Source organism: Grammomys surdaster, unplaced genomic scaffold, assembly GCF_004785775.1.
Source record: "Grammomys surdaster isolate TR1022 unplaced genomic scaffold, NIH_TR_1.0 172, whole genome shotgun sequence".
Classification (NCBI taxonomy): domain Eukaryota; kingdom Metazoa; phylum Chordata; class Mammalia; order Rodentia; family Muridae; genus Grammomys; species Grammomys surdaster.
The window spans coordinates 2333884-2356278 of NW_021604620.1; the positions used below are offsets into that span (position 1 = coordinate 2333884).

General features: G+C 48.8%; 1 protein-coding gene across 1 annotated transcript in view; it reads left to right on the forward strand.

The window, feature by feature from the left end:
- The window catches only part of Ulk4 (unc-51 like kinase 4), a 293994-nt gene that overhangs the window by 139544 nt on the left and 132055 nt on the right, over nucleotides 1–22395 (forward strand). The window contains exon 32 of the mRNA XM_028767390.1: nucleotides 14750–14855. Within this exon, the coding sequence (XP_028623223.1) occupies nucleotides 14750–14855 (106 nt within the window). The remainder of the gene's footprint in view (nucleotides 1–14749; nucleotides 14856–22395) is intronic.

The following is a 22395-nucleotide window of genomic DNA, read 5'->3' on the forward strand; positions in this document are numbered from 1 at the left end:
GTTGGTGGAGAGAGACAGACAGTAGAGGGAGAAGAGAGTGCAGTACAGGATACAGGGGAGTTGGTGGAGAGAGACAGACAGCACAGGAAGAAGAGAGTGCAGTACAGGATACAGGAGAGTTGCTGGAGAGCGGTGCAGCAGAGAGGGAGAGTAGAGCAGCACAGAGAGGAGGAAGGAGGCGGGTTTACAGAAGAGTTTTACAGAGACAGGCTGAAGAGAGAACAAGGTAGACACAGGTGAAGACGTGGTGAGCCAGAGAATGAGGAGCCAGCAGATTGGAACAGATTGCCAGAGTTAGTCTGAGGCCAAGTGGAGGAATTCAGTGAGATACTAAGAGAAGCTAGGTCACATCAGTCAGTTTGGAGAGGAGGTTTGAGCAAGAACAGCTGAGTTGATCCAACCAGCCAGAGTTCAGAAAGAACAAGAAAGGGTCTCAGAGACTGAACACATTCTAGGTGTAGATTAGGTTGTATGGAGGCTAGAAGCTTCCAGGACTAGGCCCAGGTTAGCAGATGGAGGCAGTAAGCCTCCAGACATTTACATCAGTGTCGGGAGCCTACCCAGCTGGAAATGGCTTGAAGTAGGACACAGTGTCGGACATGGACATAGCTTTAAAGACTGGCGGTCTCTGGCCTCTAAACTCTCTAGCTACACCGAATGCCGAAGCTGCTGGCTTCTAAAAATATTTAAAAATGTCTTGCTTATTCTGTGGTTAAAATCCACTGGCTTGGGTGATTAACACCTGTAGCCTAAGGGAGAGTGGTGGTACGCAAGTAAAGGATTGATTGCTATGGCTCCTTTCTTTCTGGCCCAGAAGCCTCTCTGCTTACTTGTCAGGAAGTGGGGAGGTTTGGAGTAATCAACTTATTGAACTAGGAGAAGAGAGTCATCCTGGCAGAAGAAAAGGCTTTCACACAAGCAAATAAGCATAAACACACGTGCATTCATACACACATTCAGATATACACATTCGTTAGCACATACTATTTGTTGGGCCTTACAATGTCTAATCGACTTATATACTTACACACACACATCCAGACTTACATATGTGTCTGGAGCAGAAGCCCGAGCTCCTGCACAGGAAGAACTCACTCATTCTGGATGAAAAGTGAGCTCCAATTTTTATTGCACAGAGAAAGAAAAAGCTTCTACCCTTTTATTGCTAAATGAATTAAACTCAAGTGTACAAGAAAAAAAAATCTTTGTCCTATTTAGTAAGACTCAGCTTGCCTTGCTGTTAAGAAAAGACCTGTTCCGTCCCGTGGTAAGGAGAAGCCTGCCTGCTCCTTCTCCGTCTGCAGCAGCCTTTCTTCCTCTATGTGTTCCTTCTGCGTTTGCCCAAAGGTTAGCATCCCCAGTGTTTCTGCACCTTTTTAGGAGAATAGATCACATGGTTTTTTCCAAGCATCCTTTTTTTATTTTTTAACAAAAGTTCACTAAAGGTTCAAACATAAATTCAAATCATGAATTGAATAAGAAGTTTACAACAGAGATGTTTTACATATGTTTCCATTAAGACTTTATCTAGCTAGACATTCGTTGTCTGTCACTAGCTCCACAGGTTCATTGAAAGTTAAAAATCATAATTCTTGTGACTAAGTTATCATTGAAGTTTTGCATAGATAAACCCAGTCAATATTTTATCTTCTGTCCTTGCACCTACAATAAATTGTTAGTTCCCTTTTATGACCTTTGGTTAATTGTTTTACACCTCTTGGAACGTGTTCTAAGTTGTAAGTGCCGATTTTCTATCTCAGAAGCACGTGACTCGTGACACGTGAAGCCTGGCAGAGTTCTCACTGCAGTTTTCATATCAGAGAGGACTTTATAAAGTCCTATTATAAAGGGCTTAATAGTTACTAGTATAATTTCAGGAATTCTTACGGGATCATCATTAAGAATTAAGAAATCATCCATTTGTCTTCACTGCATCACTACAAGACAATAAGTAGTACATCTTCATTGATCTGTAGAAATCTGCCCAAGAGGGTGAGCTGATACCCAAAGTTCATCCATTCTCTTAACTGAGATCCCCATAAACTCAGAATCAAAATGTAGAACACTTACTTCCAACGTCACAGGATGTGTATTACCATTCTAAAACATCATAGGGAGGAAATACTGGGCCAAAGAAAACCAGAACCCTTTGGGGCAAACTCCAAACTCTGCGTCTCGATGTCTGAAGTCAAGGCACTCGTCAGATCTCCAGCTCCTTTCTGCTTTGATGACTGCAACACACTTCTTTCTCTTGAGCTGGTTCCACTCCCTGTTAGCAGCTTTCCTCAGCAGCTATCCCATAGCTCTGGCATCTCTAACATCTTAGGGTAGCCAAGACAACTTCAACCTTATAACTTCTTGTTCCATTGTCTAAAATCCATACATGATCTTCTGGGCTCCTGTAAAGGGCTCGGGTCACTTCTCCAGCTCTGCCCTCTGTAGCACTCTAGGCTCTGGCTCCACTGCTGCTGCTGCTGCTCTTAGTGATCATCCCATGGCACTGGCCTCTCCAATACACTAGGGTCTTCCAGTGCAGCTAGGCCCCACCAATAACCTCTCAGAGGCCGTCTCCATGATGCCAAGCTTCATCATCTTTGCCTGACCCCTTCAGTCCTGGGCCGTCAACTACAACTGAGTCTGCACCTTCTCCAGTGGTCTTCTCTGGGTTCTTTTAGAGCCAAGCCTCAGTTGCTCTCCATGACCCCTTCAAACCTTCAAAACCAGTACCACCAGGGTGACTCTTATTACCAAGTCCAGCTGCAGCAGGAAGCACAACCTTGGCTATCTCTGGAACATAGCTTCTTTGTGCTTTCAGAAAACACCTCCCAGAAGGTTTCACCTCAGTGATGCTGGTCTCGTCTTAATCACTGCTAATTTTTTAGCTTTAGCTGGCCAGCATCAATTGTCCCAGTAACTCTTATTCTTGACTCTAAAGCTGGAGTCACATGGCTGAAGTAGAGTTTTGCTATTTGCTGAAGCTGGAACATATCACCAGCTTTGTCCAACTCCTTCGGACAACTCTGTTGTCCAACTCCTTCAGTGCCTAAACTTGGCTATCCTGGAACTTACTCTGTAGACAGACCTTGGACTCAGAGATCTGCATGGCTCTGTCTCTTGAATGCTGGGGTTAAAGAAATGTACCACTACATCTGGACCTAAGCTTTTCTCTACTTGGAACTTGCTCTGTACCCGGCTGACCTTGAACTCAAAGATTTGCATGGCTCTGTCTCCTGAGTGCTGGGATTAAAGGCTTGTACCACCATGCCTGAACCTAAGTTTTTCATGGTGTCTATGCCCCAGGATCCAGATCAAAAGCTTGTGTCATCCCATGTCAGTATGACGTACAATCCTATCTCCTTATGTCCAAACAAAACAATAACCAAGCAATAACCAGGTCATAATAATATAACTACCCACTGTTCAACTGCAGACACATAAACAATAGGCTTGGCTGGGTGTGATCTTGCCAACAAGGCCACGCCTATTTCTACAAGGACACGCCTTCTAACAGTATCATTCCCTGTGGGCCAAGCATTCAAACACATGAGTCTAGGGGGGAGGGGCAAACCTATTCAAACCACTAAAAAGATCAAGCTACAAAACTGTAACGTGCGCAGAGGGGAGGTCAGTCTCATGCAGGTCTCAGTGAGCCCCTATGAACCTAAGTTAGTTAATTCTGCAGAGTTTTGTTGTTGTTTTTGTTTTTTTTTTGCTGGTTTGTTTGTTGTTTGTTGTGGGGTGTCCTTGATCCCTCTGGCTCCTACAGTCCTTCCTCCTCCCATTCCTCAGGATTCTCCAAGCTCCACCTACAGTCTGGCTGTGGGTCTCTGTGTCTGTTTTCCTCAGCTGACAGAAGAAGCCTCTTTGATGACGGTTATGCTAGGCTCCTGTCTGTAAGTATAGCAGAATATTATCAGTGTCACTTGCGGGCTCCCTCTCACGGCATGAGTCTCAAGCTGGACCAGTCATTGGTTGTCCACTCCCTCAGTTTCTGAGCCATCGTTATCCCAGCACATCTTGTAGGCAGGACAAACTGTAGGTTGAAGGTTTTGTGGTTGTGTGGCTGTCCCCATCCCTCCATTGGGAGTCTTACCTGGTTACGGGAGATGGTTGGCTCAGGCTCCATATCCCCAATGCTAGGACTCTAGGGTAACCCTGGGTTCCTAGAGTCCTCTGGTCTTTTAAAAGCTTCACCTAGGATTGGTTTGGAGAGCCATTTTCCCAGTGAATTGTGGGTCCAGTTAGGCTTCAGAGTTCTCTCTCTGGGTTGCTCTTCTGGAAGCACTGGGCACAGCGAAGCATCTTTAAGCCACCTGCGTGCTTGACGGGTGCTAGGAAGGTACCTGTGCTTGCCATGGAGCGAAGAGTAAACTACAGTCCTGTTCTAGTCCTGCCCCTGACATAGTGCGTGGCTGCTAGCCTTGCACCTTGCTGTCCCTGGGGATGTGCTTCTAGATGGCTACGCTGCAGCATCCTGCTGGGTACGGACAGCCCAGGAGTCTGTCAGTCACACACAACAAGGCACTAAACATGTGATTGACATCCGCCAGAGAGCAGCAGGACTGAGGCTACGGGCTGGGGTGAGGTGATGGGTCACACAGGATACCAGCACGGGGAGGGAGCGGGGTGGAAGGAGCTGCCTGGCAGATGGTGGTGTCTCCAGCAGGTTTGGTGTGACTGCAAGCTGAGCCTGTAACTACAACACAATGCTTGTCTCACAGTCACAGATATAAAATAAGACCCCCCCCTTTAAATTGCAGACTGGCGAGATCTTAGATGGTCCATCTCTTATTAATCTCACAGGAGCTCATATTGGAATATAAATGGGCCTTATTTGCGCTTGCAAATCAAATCACCATGAAAGGTTATTTCAAGAGGCAGAAGCAAAATCATAATAAAATAATTTAGTGAAAACTGGAGCTGAGAGTGTGCTTAATGGAACATGATGGGGTTTAATTTCCTTACTATTTCCATCATTAAAGCTCCATTATTTTCCCGAGACCTCATTTAGGCATCCTGTCACAGCGCGGCTCTGAGATGTTTCTAGGGCACACTGGAGGCCGGGGTGCCATTAGGACAGAAACCACTAATGCTGTTCCTCCTTTCATTTCTGCTCTTTGATGGCTGTGCCGTGCATCCGAGCTTCCTACCTGCTCACTCTCACCTCATCTCCCGAAAGCCATGTGTGTCCTCTTCATCTTGGAGCCTTCAAAGGAAGTGTGGCTCGTGGGTTCAGAACAGAACTTCCTGTTGAGAGAGTCCCAAGGTGCAGAGACTCCGAGGACTCTGGCAGGCCCACTTTGAGTCCCCATCGTGAGCATAGCTACAGCGGAGTCAGACTTGACAACAAGACCACATCTGGTCATCAGTCACCACAGCAGCCCTTTCTGTCTCACACTATGGTGGTACTGTGTTTCTTGGTGGTCTTGAACTCCGTTGACTGCTAGAGTAATCAATACCTTAGGCACTGATTGTGCACTGTGTGCATATACACGTGCGTTCATTCTTACGTCAGTACGTGTGCGTGTGTGTGTGTCTGTGTGTGATACATCTGTGTGCACTCAAAGGCCAGAAGTTGGCAATGAGTGAGGTCCTTTGCTTTCCACCTTGTTCCTTGAGACAGGGTCTTCAATGAACCTGAGGCTTGCTTCTGGCTAGGCTGGCTGTCTAGCTCCCTGTGTCTGCCCTACGCACTGCTAGGGTGACAGGCATGCATGCTAGTCCTGGCTTTTAGGAAGGTGCTAGGGGTTTGATGCAGGTCCTCTTTCTTTCACAGGAAGTGATCATACCCATTGAGCATCTTCCAAGCCCTAGGCATCCATTTTTACACACAATCTGGTGTGGATTCCAAAACCTCAGCCCAGTGCAGGTTATTGGTCTGAGTAGCTGGCCTTGGTGTGGCTTGGTAAGGTTGAATGTCTTTCTGCTGCTGCAAATGCCCAGGTGCTCCGGATTGTGGGGCTATGGCTGGTGCTGTTTTCTACTTCCTCTTTCTTTTCTGGATCTGCTGTTTCTCTCTGACCAGCACCACTGCCTGCTTATTCCTGAGAACTTCCAGCTCACACTGGCCTCACCTCAGCACCCTATCCCATGACCCTGCAGGGTATGGCCTGCCCATCCTTCAGTTAGGACCACCTCTAAGGAACTTGGTTAGGGCCTGAGCCCAGCATAAGGCAAACAGGCAAGAGCTGGAATGGAGTGGTGCTTCTCTTGGCATTTTCTAGTGTAGGTCAGTCAGAGGTGGCTGTTTACTTTTTTTTCAGTTGCGGTTGGGGATGATCCCAGCTGAAAAGCAACCTGAAGAATATGGCTGGCAGTGTCGCCTTGAGCCTGTCTCTGTGGTCCTTGACGGCGTAGCCTGGGGTCCGTGAACAATAAAACTGAAGTGTTTCTGCATCTGGGTGCAGGTTGGGGGTTCTTGTGTGGAGTCTCAAGAGGGTCTGGGGCACTCTGCTTGTTTCATAGACTGTAGAAAGCATGGTGGTCTCTGCACAGATGAGACAGTTTGAGTTATGTTCCCAGAGACTGTGCTCAGTTTTCTGTAAGCTGAGGCAACAGCGGCAGGGCAGGTGACCCGAGATGATGGACGATGGAAAGATGGCTAAGCAGTTAGAGCATGAACTGGGAAGGACTTGAGTACAGACCCCAGCACCCACACCGGACAGCTGCCAGTCATCTGTAAATCCAGTTCCAGGGGATCTGGCGCCCTCTTCTGGACTCTTTAGGCAGTGCACTTATGTGGCTGTCTCCCTGCATGAGCCAGTTCTCCTGAGGAGAGTTCACACCACATCAGCAACTCACCAGAATTCACAGGCAGACATGATGCCCACCCTCATGGCAGTGGTGGGGAACAGTGTGGGAGTAAGGAAGCAGTTTTGGCACATGTGGCCCAACAATCAAGAGACAATCAGACATTTTCCTAAAGAAAATGCTTTTCTTTAAGAAGAATTGCTCAAATTTTAAATTAGTGTGTTGATTAATATCTCATTTTGTTCTGTCCTGTCTTTTTTTTTTTTTTTGAGACAGGCTCACTCCACAGAACAATTTAACAACAATTCTCCTGCCTCCACCTCTCCAGGGATAGAATTATGAAAGTGTGCTATCCCTCAGTCCAGTGACTGCTTTTAACTGGCGATTACAGTTTTCTTCTCAGGTTTATCCTCAGTGGTCTTTGGTGCAGTAGTTACTCTCCTGCCTGAGTATCTGGCCTGGTGCACTGAGCATGTAGACCATGTTTACAGTTACTTAGCCTCCGTGTCCCCCGCCCCACAGTCCAGTACACCTCTGCTCTGCAACAAGAGAACTCTACCCAAATAGCTCCTCACGCTGGTGCAGCAGGCTTTATGCCAGGCAGTCGTGAGGTGAGAGGAGCTGTGTGCACGCTTGCGTTTTCCTGGTTTGTCTTTCCTGCTTCAGGCTGGTCTTTTGCTCAGCACACTGCAGGACAGGTTGGTCTGTCAACACTCCAAGAAGACACATAAATGAGATGCCACCCATCTCCAGGGACACGGGCCCTGGCAGCTTCCCTCAGGCTCTGTTGCCAGGGTTCTCTGCCTAAGCAGACCTGGCAGCGGTTCACCGTGCTGCCTTGCGGGCACACCCCATCAGGAGCCAGGACCATGGAAGCGTGCTGCTAGAACTCCAGATGACATGAGTATGCCAGGCTAGCAGCCAAGTGACACAGTTAACCTACCAGAAGGGCCTACTCAGCACTGCCACTACTGTGGAACCAGGGCTAGGATTCCAAGGATGAGCCCAGCAGTGGCTTGGCAGCAGCACCTGCTGATTCCGACCTGCCTGCTCTGCCGGGTGGAGAGCTTCACCTGTGGTGATTGGTACTGGCTGTTGCTCAAGAGCCCCTGTGGTACCTGTCAGTCAGATTTAACAACAATGCTTACTTCCTCCTCTTCTGGGATCAGAAATGGGGATGACGCCCACTCTGTCTTACATCCAGTGACTCCTAGGTTGCTTGCACCATTCGCACGAGAGAAAAGCCTGCGCCCAGCTGTGTCACAGCCCACTCAGCACCTACCAGCCAGCCTAGTCCACAGAGCAGCTGCCCAGTGACGTTTTCCCTGACACAGCAGGTGCCACAGCAGGCTCTTCAGCCTCTGCCATCACACACACAGCTCAGCAGCAGGCTCTCCAGCCTCTGCCATCACACTCACAGCTCAGCAGCAGGCTCTCCAGCCTCTGCCATCACACACACAGCTCAGGGGCCCCAAATCCTGTCCTTTATTCCCAGGAGTTCCTTGCCTCACTCTGTGAGGCAAATGAGTAGACTGATTTTAAACTAGCAGGTGACCTTTGAGTCTCAACGAGCTTGCCTCCTTCCTGTCCCTCTCCTCAAGGGTTGGTGTGTGATTCAGTCACAGAACAGCTTCCAAATTCTTCAGAAGAAAGTTACCTGGAGTTGAGGTGTCAGAGCAATGTCCTGCTTGTCCCATTCCCTGACACTCCAGCCTTCTGTCTTCTTGGAGTTTCAAGCCCCACCAGGGCTCTGGACACAAACATCTATAGAAACAATATCCTTGGGCTCTCTGGAGATGAGAATGTTTCACCCCAGCTCGTGGCTTCTGTGATAGACACTGTGGGAACGGAGGCCGAGCCTTTGCTGTTTTAGGAGTCCTGTGATGTGGAAGGTTACACACCTAGACAGTAGGGATGGAGAGGGGGATGCTGGGCCTAGTGCAGAGGGAGCAGAGTTGCATGGCTATGCAACTGCACAGGTTGTAACAGCATCTACCAGTGGATGAGAGGAAAGGAGGTGGAGGCCCAGGTCAGCATCCACAGAGCCAGCACTGCGGGTGGAAGGACCTCATAAAGAGTCACGTGTCTGAGAAAGCAAAGTGTCTGCTTGCCATTGCTGTAAAGACCACCTGCAAAGCTCTCAGGGCTCCGGCCAGAAGTGAGAATGTTTGCAAAGGGAAGCGAGTGAGCACTGTCACATCCAGAGCCTCGCTTTGAACCCACTGTGGAAGTGTGCCGTCCTCGGTGACTCCAAATCCAGCCAAGTTGACAGTAGAGATAAACCATCGCATTGTGGCATTTTCTTTCTGTCAGGCTTCTGGCACTGACCACAGTGTCTTCTGGGTCTGCCATGACGTGTCAGGTGAAGTCCCTCCTCCTTCAAGACTGAATGCTGTTGTGGTTGCTCTCTCTCTATGCATATTTCCCAGTAGACCCTTAAGTTGCTTCTGTATTCTCCTCATTGTGGACATGCGTCCATGAACTTACCAGACTTCTTAACGGAGACTTAAGTCCTTCAGTGCCTTAGGCACCACAGCGAGGTGGTGCTGGCCTGCAGTGAAGCTACTTTAGCAAGGCTAGCCTGTTCCTAATATTTACTCAGCACTTCAGGGCCTTCCATGAGTGCTGAGGCTGTTAGTGGAAGGTCGGTGCTTCAGACTGGGCGCTCACCCCTTTCCTTAGCAGAGGTTGTCCGTTTTAATGGAGTTTCATCTGTGATGCCAAACACTGAGTTCTGCTGCTTCTGCTATAATTATCTCAGCTGGCAAAGGCTGTGTTCTGTTGGCATCTCAGTGTCCTGTTTATTAAATGTCCCCACACTGTGGCTTCAGGCACACAAATAATGCAGACCCTGTTTCCCTTCAGCTGCCTGGGCTTGCTGTTTGTGTGCTGTTGGTGATGCCTTCTCTCTTGAGCTGGGCTTCCTGATGGATCCATCAGCCTTAGCGGCAGCTCGACACTGTTGTTTTGGGTCACATGTTTATTCTTTCTGCAGGGTAGCCTCTAAAACCTACAGATGTCTCTAGGAGGCCAGAGACATTGTAGCAGAAAGGGAGAGTGGAGGCCAGAGACATTGTAGCAGAAAGGGAGAGTGAAGGCCAGACACATTGTAGCAGAAAGGGAGAGTGGAGGCCAGACACATTGTAGCACAAAGGGAGAGTGGAGGCCAGACACATTGTAGCATGCCCCCTGTGGCTCAAATCATTACTCCAGGGTTCCTTCACTCCCCGACCCCAGATTCAGATTGCTTTAAGTTTTATTATTTTTGAGACAGGGTCTCATTTTGTAGCCCAGGTTGACCTTGAATTCAGATGATCCTTCTGCCTTCCAAGTGCTTGGATTCAGGCAGGAATCCCAATTACTCCTGCACTCCTTCAGATAACCTGACAGGTTTGCAGGTGTGGCCGCATGGCCCACCCTGAGTGCTGGCTGGCCTGACCTGCAACTTCTATAACCAGTCTCGGTGTTGTATGAATGGAGGCATGGCTTCCACCAGCCCAGACTGAGCTCCAGTTTTGCCACTGTGGAACATGACAAGTTGTATTTGGCCATGGTCACCTCTGCCCTTCCTGCTTTTTCGAGGGTGAAAGGAGATGCCAAGGTGAGCTGTGTGCTGGGCAGGCTGTTCTCTGCACCCAGCAAGCTCTCATATGTTGCTCTGTTGTCCACCCAGCTGTACGGAGGCCATTTGGGGTGGGCTCTGCTAGTGTTGGTGCTGGCACTCCCCACCATGTTCCAAGTTCCTGTGTGCTCACCTGTCTCTTCCTTCCCTGCCTGCCCTGGTGTCAGAACACAGTGTTGTGGGCTCTGACCTTGTCTAAGGAGACAGAAACTGGTGGGGTGGGGGATGGGGGATAAGGATGAGTTACCCTGCCTCCTGTTACTGTCTGCTCACCCTGGCATGCACTGGGGGAGGGCAGGGGCTTACCCAGTGAACAACTCTGGATGACTTGGCGTCTGACCAGAACTACCTTCTCCTCCAGCTCTGCTCCACTGAAACCAGCTCCTGGCCTTTGTCTTCTGACATCGCCACTGCTGATGTCCCCACTTACCTCCATGCTCTCATCCCCAGATAATATTCTGCACCGACTTAAAGACTTAAATGAACAGGAACAGATCTTATTAAGGTCTAAGAGGTGAAGTAATTCAACTTGATAAATGTTAGTGGGTGTGGGCTGGCCCACTCATGCCTTCTTCTCGGCCTCGCAGGTCACAGCCCTGTCCTCAGCTGCTCTCAGTCCTCCTCACTGTGAAGAGAGGGGCATCTATGCAGATCCTCCCTCCCTCCCTTCCTCCTCCCCTCCCCTCCCCTCCCTCCCTCCCTCTCTCCCTCCCTCCTTCACTCATGTAGAAGCCTGTTACCTACAGTAGGAAAAGCAAGCAAAGATAACTCTAGATCCTAAGTTTTATGAAGTCCTCAGTCTAGGGTATGTGAGGTTCAGGTTGTGTAAGTGCTTGGAAGTAAAGAAGCTAGAAACAGTATTGAGACAGGGAGGGAGCAGTCCCCAGGGTGCTGGTGCAATTGGGAATCTGTTTTTATGCTGTGGACCACAGTGCTCCTCCCCTGCTCGGCCCCCCCCCCCGCCCCCCCCCCCCCCCCCCCCCCCCCCCCGCCAATGTTGGTGACAGCATGTTGTCTCAGGGCCACAGGCCTCTGCAGATGGAGTGGTGTGGGTAGCAAAGGTCTTCACTTTGAGGTGTCACTGGGACCTCCTGGCTGGGAGTCTATCCTGCTTGGCTAGGATCCAATGTGGCCTCTCCATGGCCAGGGGTAAGAGGTTTTAAAGCTGACCACCATGTTGAAGAAAGGACTTTGGCTAGGAGCAATCCTGGCCCACAGCTCAGAAAAGCCTCCGTTGCTGGTCTCTGGAGGATCAGGAGTTTCAGAGAGATTTCAGCCTCTTATGAAGTTTCCCTCCTACCTGGAATCCCAGCAAGGAGGGCCAGAGTCTGGGCACTGCTGTGGCTTCCAGGCCAAAAGTGATTCCCTGGCTAATAATGAGACAATGTCTTTGAAAATAAGAACAGGAAGAAGGGTACATTCCATCATGATTACGGGGTATCACTAGATTTATCTCCAGTGAGATTTGACTGCATTCGCTGATGCTGTGGCCTGTGAACAAGGGATGCTTGTGTCATTTCCAAAAAGGGCCTAAATCTAAGATGGATTGGCCCTGCTCTCTCGGAGAGGACACTCTGCTATGTGTCATTAGTTACTTATCAAGAACAGCATGTTGTGTCATCTGGGCTCTTATTAATCACCCCTTTCTTCCACCATCAAACTGTGAGCATAATTGGATGAAGTTGATGGCTTGCAGCCACCTTCACATCCATCTTCCTAAGCCAGTGTCAGGGAAACGCTGGATTGTGGACATCCACCCAGGAGTGCTCTGTGCACAACTGATTCTGAAATCAGTGTTAGACACTGGTACTTGGAACGCTCACACCTTGTCTTGTGTCAGAGAGAGAGAGATGGAGCAACCGGCATGGAGTCAGGGGAACTCTCCACAGCAGGATGGGTCTGTCCAGAGGATGTTTCCCAGTGCCAGGGCACACACTGCTCTCTGTCTGCCCTGGAGCTCCTGGCCTCTCTGCCCATGTTCTTTTCCTCTAATCCCTGGCAGTTGGAAGTTACAGCCAGGGTGATGGCTACCTCGTTGGCCCTTAAAGCTTTTGGCCAAGTGCAGTTAACTGGTCAGGGGATGGTCACAAGTCATGCCTAGTCAGTGGACAGGGACACGTCAGCATACTGTGAGGGAATATATATTCATGTGACTCAGAACTCAGAGAACATGGAGACAGGCCTTTAAATGGGAAGATGGCGTACAGACCAGGCCTGTGTCTCGGACAAGGCTTGGCTGAGTTTGGCCAACAGGAGTGCTGGCAGTGAATAGGGACAAGGTAAGTAGGGTTGAGGGGATGCTCCAGAAGGCTGGGGGGAGAGGCGGGGGAGAGAGAGAGAGAGAACACACTCCATGAGACACGAGAGCCGTGAGTTTCAAAACCTGGGCTTGTAGATTGTTTCCTAAGAAAAGTCACTTGGGGACCAGGGTGTAGGTGCTCCAGTGCAGGAATGAGAGGGGTAGATGATAAAGCCCATGGCTGTCACGCTGAGTCCTTCTGGAAACAGACACTCAATCGCATGGCATTTGTGAGGTAGAATGGCAAGCCAGGGAGGGGTGAGGTCCATGCTGCTTATGGCCATTATCACCCTCTGCCACAGGTGCCACAGTCTAAGGACCCCAGTGAGCAGAACACACAAACTCGTGCTGTTTCTGGAGATCATGACTCACAGGACACCTCTCAGTCCTGCAGTTCTCCGCCACCCCTGCAGCTCTTCCCCACCCCTCCCCCAGACCACAGTTTCTTGCTCATTGCTGTCCATGAGTTGCTACCTTCTGCACTCATGCTGTTCTTTAGTATGCTCGTGGTACAGTGCCTTCTGCCTCCGCCAGGAGGTAGGCTCTATCACAGCAGGATTTTAGTTATTCCACCCCCATCTTTATTTTCAAGTGAATATTTGGGGCACAGTGAATATTTGTTGCAAAACCTGAAACTATTCTAAATGCAACACAGTCGCATTGGGATCCTGGAACTGAGAAAGGCACCAGTGGTGCCCGGGAACATTTTACTAAAGCCTCATTTAGTTACTTCCCAGTTGGTAAACTGTGCTGTGCTCTGGTAAAATGCTGACCAGGAGCCTGGGGGCGGAGGTTTAACTCTGTCTCTGCACTGCTTCTGTCTCAGAAGAGAAGTTTAGGAACTGGCTCAGTGGGGCTTGCTTGCATGAGGCTGGAGGGTCAGCTTGGTCAAGTGACTGATACCAGGAATTCCTGTCTTTAGAATGGGATAGGTTTCCATGCAGGTTCTCCTTCTCAGTAGCTCCTGCTCTGGCCACCCTATTTAAAGCCTCCCAGCAGTTTCCTCAGTTTCCCCTTTCCTTCTGACACCTGCCGTGACTTCCTGGCCATGCTTCTGTCACAGGTTCTAGCCTATGAGGATGAAGAGCCCTGTTCTCCAGTCTCTCTCTAGGTCCCTGAGCACCACCCAGCACAAGACAGACTCTCAGGAGCTACCAGACCTGACTCCTGCTTTAAAACAGAGCTAACTGTGTATATGAGAGAGTGGAAAGGACATGGGGTGAGGTGGGGTGAGGGGGGTAGAGGTGAGGGGGGGTGAGCGTGTGGGGTGGGGACAGGACTACCTGGTGACTTCTCAGATGACACGCCTCCTGCTTCTAGCATATGCCTAGGGCTGAGACTGTAGTTAACAAGCAAGAATTCCAGAAACGTCTGTGCTCAGTGAGTAGGTGTGTGAACCCTGTTTGAGTATGTCCATCTCCCTGCTTTAGGTTGGTCTTGTACTTGAAAACTTGTCCGTTGAATTCTGTGAATGTATAACTTCAGTTATAATCGATGCCTTTAGTCTTTAAGAAAGGATCGGCAGAGCGGCACAGGAAAGGGGGAGGTTCATGGCCTCTGGCCTGTCTGTGAAACTGAAAGATAAAGATGACTTTGTTTCCACACACTCCGGGGGCTTGAGTTACCCTCTTACATGATGTTGCATGCTGAGGAAGTCAGGTTCCCCTGAGATCTCACACATAACGTATTGTCCTGCAGCGGGAATAGGCCCAACATATCCAACATGACCGCACCACACACATGACATGGCTCGGGTGGCAAGTGACAGAAGAGACACGGCCTTGACAGAGACGCTAGTCTGATGCAGTGTTTTACATAGTACCCTAGGCTCTGTATACTTGACGTCTGGTGCCTCCCGTGCTACACACCTGACACTCTGAGGCTAACTGGCCGTCTCTCAGCTCCCAAGCAGGTAAACAGGCTCCTGTGCCTCCGGGGATTTTGGAGGGAAGAGCCTAACTTTAGGACCTGCCTCATGGTAGTATAGATGGAATCCTTCAGCCTTGTTTTGGAGAATGAAGGAGAAAAGTAGTCTGTCTTAAGGATGACGTAATGTATTTCTGCCTGGTCTGTTGCAGGAACATCAGGAGAGCATTCTGGGTAATACCATGCAGAGTGTGATTGCGCTACTCAACAATCTGGTTGCCTACAAAGACTCAAACATGCAGCTGCTGTATGAACAAGGTGAGCGGGGAATTGTACCTGGACCTTCTGGAAGAGCAGCCATTGCTCTTAAGCACCAAGAGCTGCTGGGCCAGGCCCTAATACATAGTTTTTAGACTTGATCTCCAAGGTAAGTCTTGATAACTGACGTCATCAGCCGCAGTTTTGATATTTCGGTCTCAGGTATTAGCTCTGCTTATGTGCATGCTGTGCACTCAACCGTTCCAGTATTCCTTCATCCTGAGAAAAATATGCACCACCATTTCTCTCGTGAGAAATGTCAGCAAAGGTTGTGGGGCTTGGGTGCATAGCTCTGCAGTTCCTTTGCCCTGTGTGGACCTGTCTTCATCTGTTTCTTCTGGGCTATCTCCGAAGTGAGGCAGCTTCAGATACAGTGGGAGCCAAAGGACCGTACAGAGGAGAGAAACGATCTGAGCTTCAAGCTCTGTGTGCGATCAAAGGCTCATAAGTCGGAGTGGGGTGTGGCCTCTGGACTGTCCAGCCAGCGGTGGTGATGGTGACCCAGAATCCTTTGCTTCCTACTACAGCAACAGTAGAGGCAAGAGCATGATGGGCCAGATCTCTTGAGGGAGCAGAGGTGGGCAGGCTGTGAGTGTCACTGGGCCACAGCCTGGGCGTCCAGCGACACAGAGGTCTGGAGTTCCATGGAGCTTGAGGATCATCTGACATCAAAGACCTTAGCAGTTTTGTCATTTAGTGCTCTTGTTGCTAAGAATGACCATGAACTCCTGATTTTGTAACTCTACCACTCAGGGGCTGGCATTTCCCGTGTACCAGCGCCTCTGGATTGAAGTGTTAATGTGTAACTCAGTGGTTTGGGTTGTCTTTTTTTTTTTCTTAAACATTTTTATTTTGAAAATAGAGGTGAGATTACAGAACAGAGTGAGACTGTTTGCTTCTTTCTGAAAAAAAAAAAAAATCAGAGTTATTAACATTTTGGAGCTGGGTTTGGGCTCATCCTGCACCCTGACATTTCCCTAATGGATCTGAGTGCCAGCCTGGCTTCCCAGCAGAGCTGTTAGGGTGACAGATTCAAGAACACGGTACAGTGCCACAAAGCAAAAAAAAAAAAAAAAAAAAAAGAACCAAAACAGAGCACCTCTTTGTCTTAGATGGCTCAGAGAGTGTCAGGAATCAAAACACTGATCTGTTTTTTTTTTGTTTTTTGTTTTTTTTTTGTTTTTTTGTCAAGTTTATATTAATCTGTCTAAATCAGTGTTTACTCAAGAGACCAGAAAATCCCTTTGAGAGTTGTCTGTGCTGTATGAATAAAGAAGCCACATTTGACAGCCCTCCTAGACACCTTTAGGAATAACCTTCAAAGCTGGGTGCCACATGCCTGTTATCCCAGCACTAAGGAGGCAAAGGCAGGGGCATCAAGAGTTAAGGGCCAGCCTGAGCTACATAGTGAGTTCCCGGTCATCTTGGGCTGTATAGTAAGTTCCAGACCAGCCTGGGTTACATGAAACTCTGTTTAAAAAAAAAAAAAAAACTCAGTAGACAAGTTGGCAAGCCTGTTACCTGGAAATACATTAAGTAGCACTCAGGGACACATCCAGTGTTTGCCGTGTGGCTTTGGCTATTCAAACCTAAAGCAATCCTCCTGCCTCAGCCTCTTTAGGACTAAGATTACAAATGTGGCTACAAGGCCTGGTTTTGGTCTTATTTTTTTAAACATTTATTTTATTTCAAAATATGTATCCATCTGTCTGTCTGTGAAGGTACATGCACAAGTGCAGGTGCCTTCAGTAGTCCGCTGTGGAGCCAGAGTGACAGGTGACTGTGAGCTGCCTGGTGAGCGTGACAGGAACCGAGCTCAGGTCCTCTGAAAGAGCAGAACGTGCTCTAGCCACTGAGCCATGTCTCCAGCGCCTACTCTCGTTTCTATGGTAATGGTCACACACATGCTTACCCTGGTGAGGGAGCTACACGCTTAGCAAAATCTGAGGAAAACCCCTTAGTGTTCTAAACATGTTCTCTAGAAACTTCTAGAAGTCTTAGATATGCAGAGACTGGGTCAGTTAGAGTTTGCCTGGTTACAGCTCTCCTTAAACCTGCGAAAAAGCACTAACTGTCGGATGGGTTCATGAGTCTGAGTCTGTGGATGAGGGGCTGCATTTGCACAGCTGTGTGTGTGTGTGTGTGTTTGTGTTTGTGTTTGTGTGTGTGTGCATGCGTGAGTGTGTAGGGGACTGGCAGAACAGCAAGGGCTGGGAGGACGATCCCTTCGGTCACTTGTATACCTGAGATGTCTACTTAGTGTCCCTGCCTTTCTAGTGAGATGATGACGTCACACCCACCTGGAGGGGGCTGGTGAGGGTAGAGCTGGCTGATGGGCATGAATCATGGGAACAGGGGCTGGAACATAGTAAAGTCACCAGAAACAACAGTCACTTTTCATAAACTAGTTAAGTTCCCCGGGGAGAGTTCCCCACCACGCTTCTCTCCTGGTGCATTTAGACACTTCCTGGACTCAGCCTTTCTGATACCCTGTCGGTGTGGGAAGGGTGGGGGCATGTGCCAGGCACTGCACGCAAGGCTGTGCACAAGGTTGGCAGAATTTAAGGTGAGATGATTTGTGAAGCAGTCAAGAGAACAAGGGCTTAAGAGCAGCTGTGGTACCTGCCGCTCCCCACTCCCCATCCCGAGCTCCTGAATCCCAGGGCTCAGCCTCCACCCCTCCCCAGTGTGCTGGTGACACCGGCACAGTGATACCCCGAGATCTCTCAGGCAGAACTTCCCTGTGAGGAGGCACTGGTGCACTGTGCTTGTATTCTGTGTAGCTCACCATGGTGTGCAAGTGCACCAACCCTGTCACTACCTTCCCCCACACTGAAGCACCTCTCCCTCCCTTCTATGTATACCTACTGTGTGTAGTGTAAGACATTATGCATTTGAAAGTTTTGAGACCATCAAGATTTTTAACAGCTGACGTGTTCACCTCTGTGACCCTCCTCACCTGGTTTTATCTGCACCGTGTTGGGACCCAGCCAGGATTTTACGTGTCCATGTTTGGGAGATGAAACGTTGCATGCCGTGGCTTCAGCTTTCCTTTCATCTTGTCTCTTTATTTTGAACTTGTCAATCAACAGACCACATGTTTCCTTTTTTTTTTTTTTTTTTTTACTAGATTCCATTTGTCTGGCTTCCTGCTGGCACCCTCTTCCTCCTTGTTCAGTGAGAAATCTTCAGGCCTCAGATGGTCTGAAATAGCAAAGCCATTTTACCAACCACCCAAAAGGGTTTCAATAAAAGACATTTAACAAGCTTCCTCCTCTTTCTGAACTTCCTTTAAGATTTGAGACAGGGTCTCTCTATGTAGCCCTGGATGTCCTGGAACGCACTGTGTAGATCAGGCTGGTTCTGAACTCATAGAAATCCACCTGCCTCAGCCTCCTGAATGCTGGGATTAAAGGCGTGTGCCACTGTACCTTGCCTGGATTCAGTTATGAAACATGAAAATTGGTGTGGAAAATGAGTCTGAGACACTGGTGGAAGAGCTCAGGCAGCTCCCGAGAGGCCTGTCCTTTGTCCTGTGTCTTCCCTCAGAGAGGCACATCCACAAGTTCAGGAAGCATTTAGAGAAGGCAGCATGGCCTGGTGGTTGGCTTAGGGTTGAATCTGCGTATGCAGCTTAACTCCCTGAGAAGGCTCATCTCTCTAGAGATAAAGGAGCCACTTCCAAGTGTTTGTTTTGAAAGTCAAATGATAATATATGTAAATTTCCCATGCATAATCACCAAAATTAGCATAAGCATTTAAGGTAAGTAGTAAAAGCCAGTGAGCCTGTCAGCTTGACATCTGACCACGTAAAGATCATGAGGAGGGAAGCAAGCCGCAGCTGAGTGACAAGAAGAGATGTATGGGTTCCAGTTCTAATTGAGTTAGCTTTCACCAACCAGCAAAGAGCAACTAGCGCTCCAGAGCCCCTGTGTTAATAAGTGAAAAATGACTCATTTTCAGAATGGGTGACTGCAGGCTTCTGAACAAAGGGACAGTTCTGTTAGGAGGTGATAATTGAAGAGAAAGGCTTTATCAGGGGAGATCTGGGGCCATGTGTAAACGCGCTAATGGAATCAAGGCTCAGAGGAGACCTACAGTCTGCAGCCCAGGAGGCAGGACTGTGCTGACGGCTTTGCAGAACTCTGTCTGGCCTGATCAGAGCTTATGGAGGAAATGAACCACACCCCCCGGGTGGATTAGCACCACAGATGTGGGCTTAGCATTCATTTAATGATAGTTTGGTTGTCACTCCTGATCCACGGTTGGCTTTCTTCCTCACCATACCTGGTGGCCTGTCATACCCCAGGAATTGTCTTACAATTCCTTGTCAACTGGAGATTAGAGAAGGTAGTCCTTCTCCTATCCCAGCAGAGGAATAACTGTCTGCACACCTTCTATCTGAAGAGAAACTAGTATCCATACTATATAAAGAACATCCACAACTCAGTGATGGGGAAACCCAGAACCTAATTGACAAATGCAGGGAAGACTTGACTAGACATTTCCCCCAAAGAAGCAGCTCGAGTAATGACATCTGTGGAGCCTGAGCATCTCTCCCCACGCCCTCAGCATTCTCCTGGGCTTCTCTGAAGGGAAGACTACTGTCCCTACTGTGGGGAGTCAGTTGTCTCCTCTTCAAGAAGGAGAACGCCTAAGTGGTTTATGGATGAAATGTTAAGAAGAAGTGCTGCTGATGGCCTGGCCACCGGTCCTGAGAGGAGCCATCGTGGGCAGAGGACAGGCAGAGCACAGTGTGCACAGGCTCACATCGGTCTGTCCTGTGGGGCAGGATGTGTGGTCAGACTCGAGTGCATCCAGGAGGCTGGCCCCTGAGGTGTTTTGTGACCTGCTGTCTTTGGTTGGCAGTGTTTTCGTTTATCCTTTGGTATATGCAGGGCATCAGTTTCAGCCCCCTGTTGAATACTACAGTTCACAGCCTCTCAGCTAGCACGGCAGACAGTGGCAGACAGTCTGCCCGTAGCTTAGGCTTATCTTCCTAGACATCTCAAATCGTCTGTCAGTTCCCTGAGCTCCTAACACAAGAGCGATATCATGGAACTGAGGGCCTGAGTTCTATTTAAGACCCCAGGCAGCCACTTCACGTTCAATGGGCTGGAGACTGGGGGACATGGAGATCAGCACTGGACCTGGGGACTCAGTATGAGGGGTTGGCCTCTGGGCTGTGAGACTCTAATTCATGCTTGCATCCTATTTACTGAACAGCCTCGCTGTCTCCAGATGAAGTGCAGGGGAGAAGCTTATGAGGAAATCAGGCTATTATGATGTAAATTGTTTTGTGTGCAAGTGCTTTCCCGATTTCACTTTTATTCCCTTCTGTCGAGGCCACATTTGCGAACTGAAGACTGAAATGTGGAAGGAGCCGGTTAGACTTGCAGAAAAAGCACCAGCATCTGCCACCCCTCTTCCCTTTGATGGCATCAGCCCCGCTGAGCTCTCTGGTGCCTGCTTTTTTATATCCTTAGAGGGAAAACAAATCTCATGAAGGCAGCAGTTACTGCAGCTCATTGCTACAGGATTCAGCAAGCGGGACATTAAAGCAAAGATGGTTGTTAATGGTATTAAAACAGTAATAAAACTTTATGGAGGCATTTAATAACTCCTCCACACACCGTGAAACAAGGCTAATCCTTACCCTTCACGGGTGACGTGTGCTATCTGTCTCGGGTCCACTGCTCTGACTCTAAGCTGAATGTCAAGAGATCACTTAGACTTGAGACTTCCTCGTGTGCGTTTTATCGGCAAAGCCCTTAGGATCCTAAACACTTAAGAGGTGAGGCCCCAGAGAGCAGCCATCTAGAGGAACACTTTGATAGAGTAGACTGCAGGCCCCTTCCACCTGCACATATGGAAACCAGGTACTGGTAGGCAATGGGTCTTGTCTACCTGAGCACTGAACTGTGAGCTGAATCCACGTTCCTCTCTTACCTGTCTCAGTTCTCACAAACAGTTGAGTCCACACAGGCCATTGTTTGCCACCTGATGAACACTTTCTCATAAGTGGATATTTCTGGATCTTTCTTCCAGTATCTCTCTTCTCTGTCTGTCCTTTGCCTGGAAGAGTCCCTTTCCTGTTGCACAGCTTTTTCACACTGTTTGTTTCCTCTTATTGGACAGACCACTTGTTTTTGTTTGTTTGTTTTTAAATTTGTGTATTTTATGTGTATTTGTGTATATGTGGAGGTCATGCAGGCATGGAGGTCAGAGGAAAATCTCAGGTGTGGTCCCCACTTCCCACCTCTTGTTATTCTCTACTGTGAGTGGTCCCCTCGCTGGCCTATGAGTTTTGTAGGATTCTCCCGCCCCAGCTTTCCCTCTCACCAAGAGTGCTGCGATTGCAGGCATTCACAATTGTCCTAGTTTTTAATCTGGGTTCAGGGGATCTCAACCCAGGTCCCCACCCTTGTGTGGCAGGTGTCCTGTCCTCTGAGTGATTCCTTCAGCTGGGAGTTACTGTCTTTGAATCAGAACATTTTGAGTCACAGTAGTTCTGTCCTGTTGAAGCTCTTCATTGTTCAGATGACCAGAGGTGGGGTCCAGATGCTTGCTTAGAGGCCTGGTCCAGGCCCCTTCTCTCCAGATGCGCTCCCAGCCAGTACTTAGGCGAGGCACCACTTAGCCGAGGTGCCACTGGGAGCTCTGTTCCACCTCCACCTCTCATCTGGTGTTTGCTTTACTATTGTGAATTGGGTTGACACAGTTGCTTCTTTTGAAGACTGATGTTAGTGAAAACCCAGGTGCTTCCTGTATAGATGCTGCTCTGTAGCTCTCAGTATGTTTGGAGATTAATAACATGCTTAAGAATGTATAGACCTGGCTAGTTTCTAGAAAAGTCCCATGTGTTCAGAGAATAAAGTCCTGCTAATCCATTATGAACTGCAGGTCTCTAAGAAAGCTGCTCCTATAGTAAAGTTTCTACAGACTGGCCGGTGAGAGCATCGTGCTTGCTAGGAGGGGGAATGTGGCTGATGGCTGTGGTTTGAACGTGAGATATCTCTAGCTTGTGTGTTTGGACACTTGGTCCCAGCTAGTAATTCTGTTGGGAAAGGTTCTATAACCGTAGGCATAGAGCCTTGTTGGAGGATGTGTATCATTAGGGCTGGGCTTTGAGACCTTGTAGCCTGGCCCTACTTCCTGTTCTTGCTCTCTACTTCCTGTGTGCAGATGAAACGTGATCAGTCTGCTTCCTGACTGCCAGGCCAGCCTCATGCTCCTTCAGCCATGCTTTCCCCATTGTGAGGGACTGTGTCCTGCTGAAACTGTAAGCCAAGATAAACCATTTTCTCTGCTTCATTGTCTTTTGTTGGGGTATTTTATCACAGTAACAGAAAGTAAATAATACTCAGATGAAGACCCAAAATCACGTGAACTTCCGTTAGCCCCTTTCCTGGGGCCGTTAGTTTTCTGGTTGTGACAGAATACCAGACAAAAGCAACGGAAGTGGGGTTCATGTGATCCAGAGTTTAAGGGTTCAGTCCATCATAGCAGAAAGACATGGAGCTGGCACATGAGGTGGCTG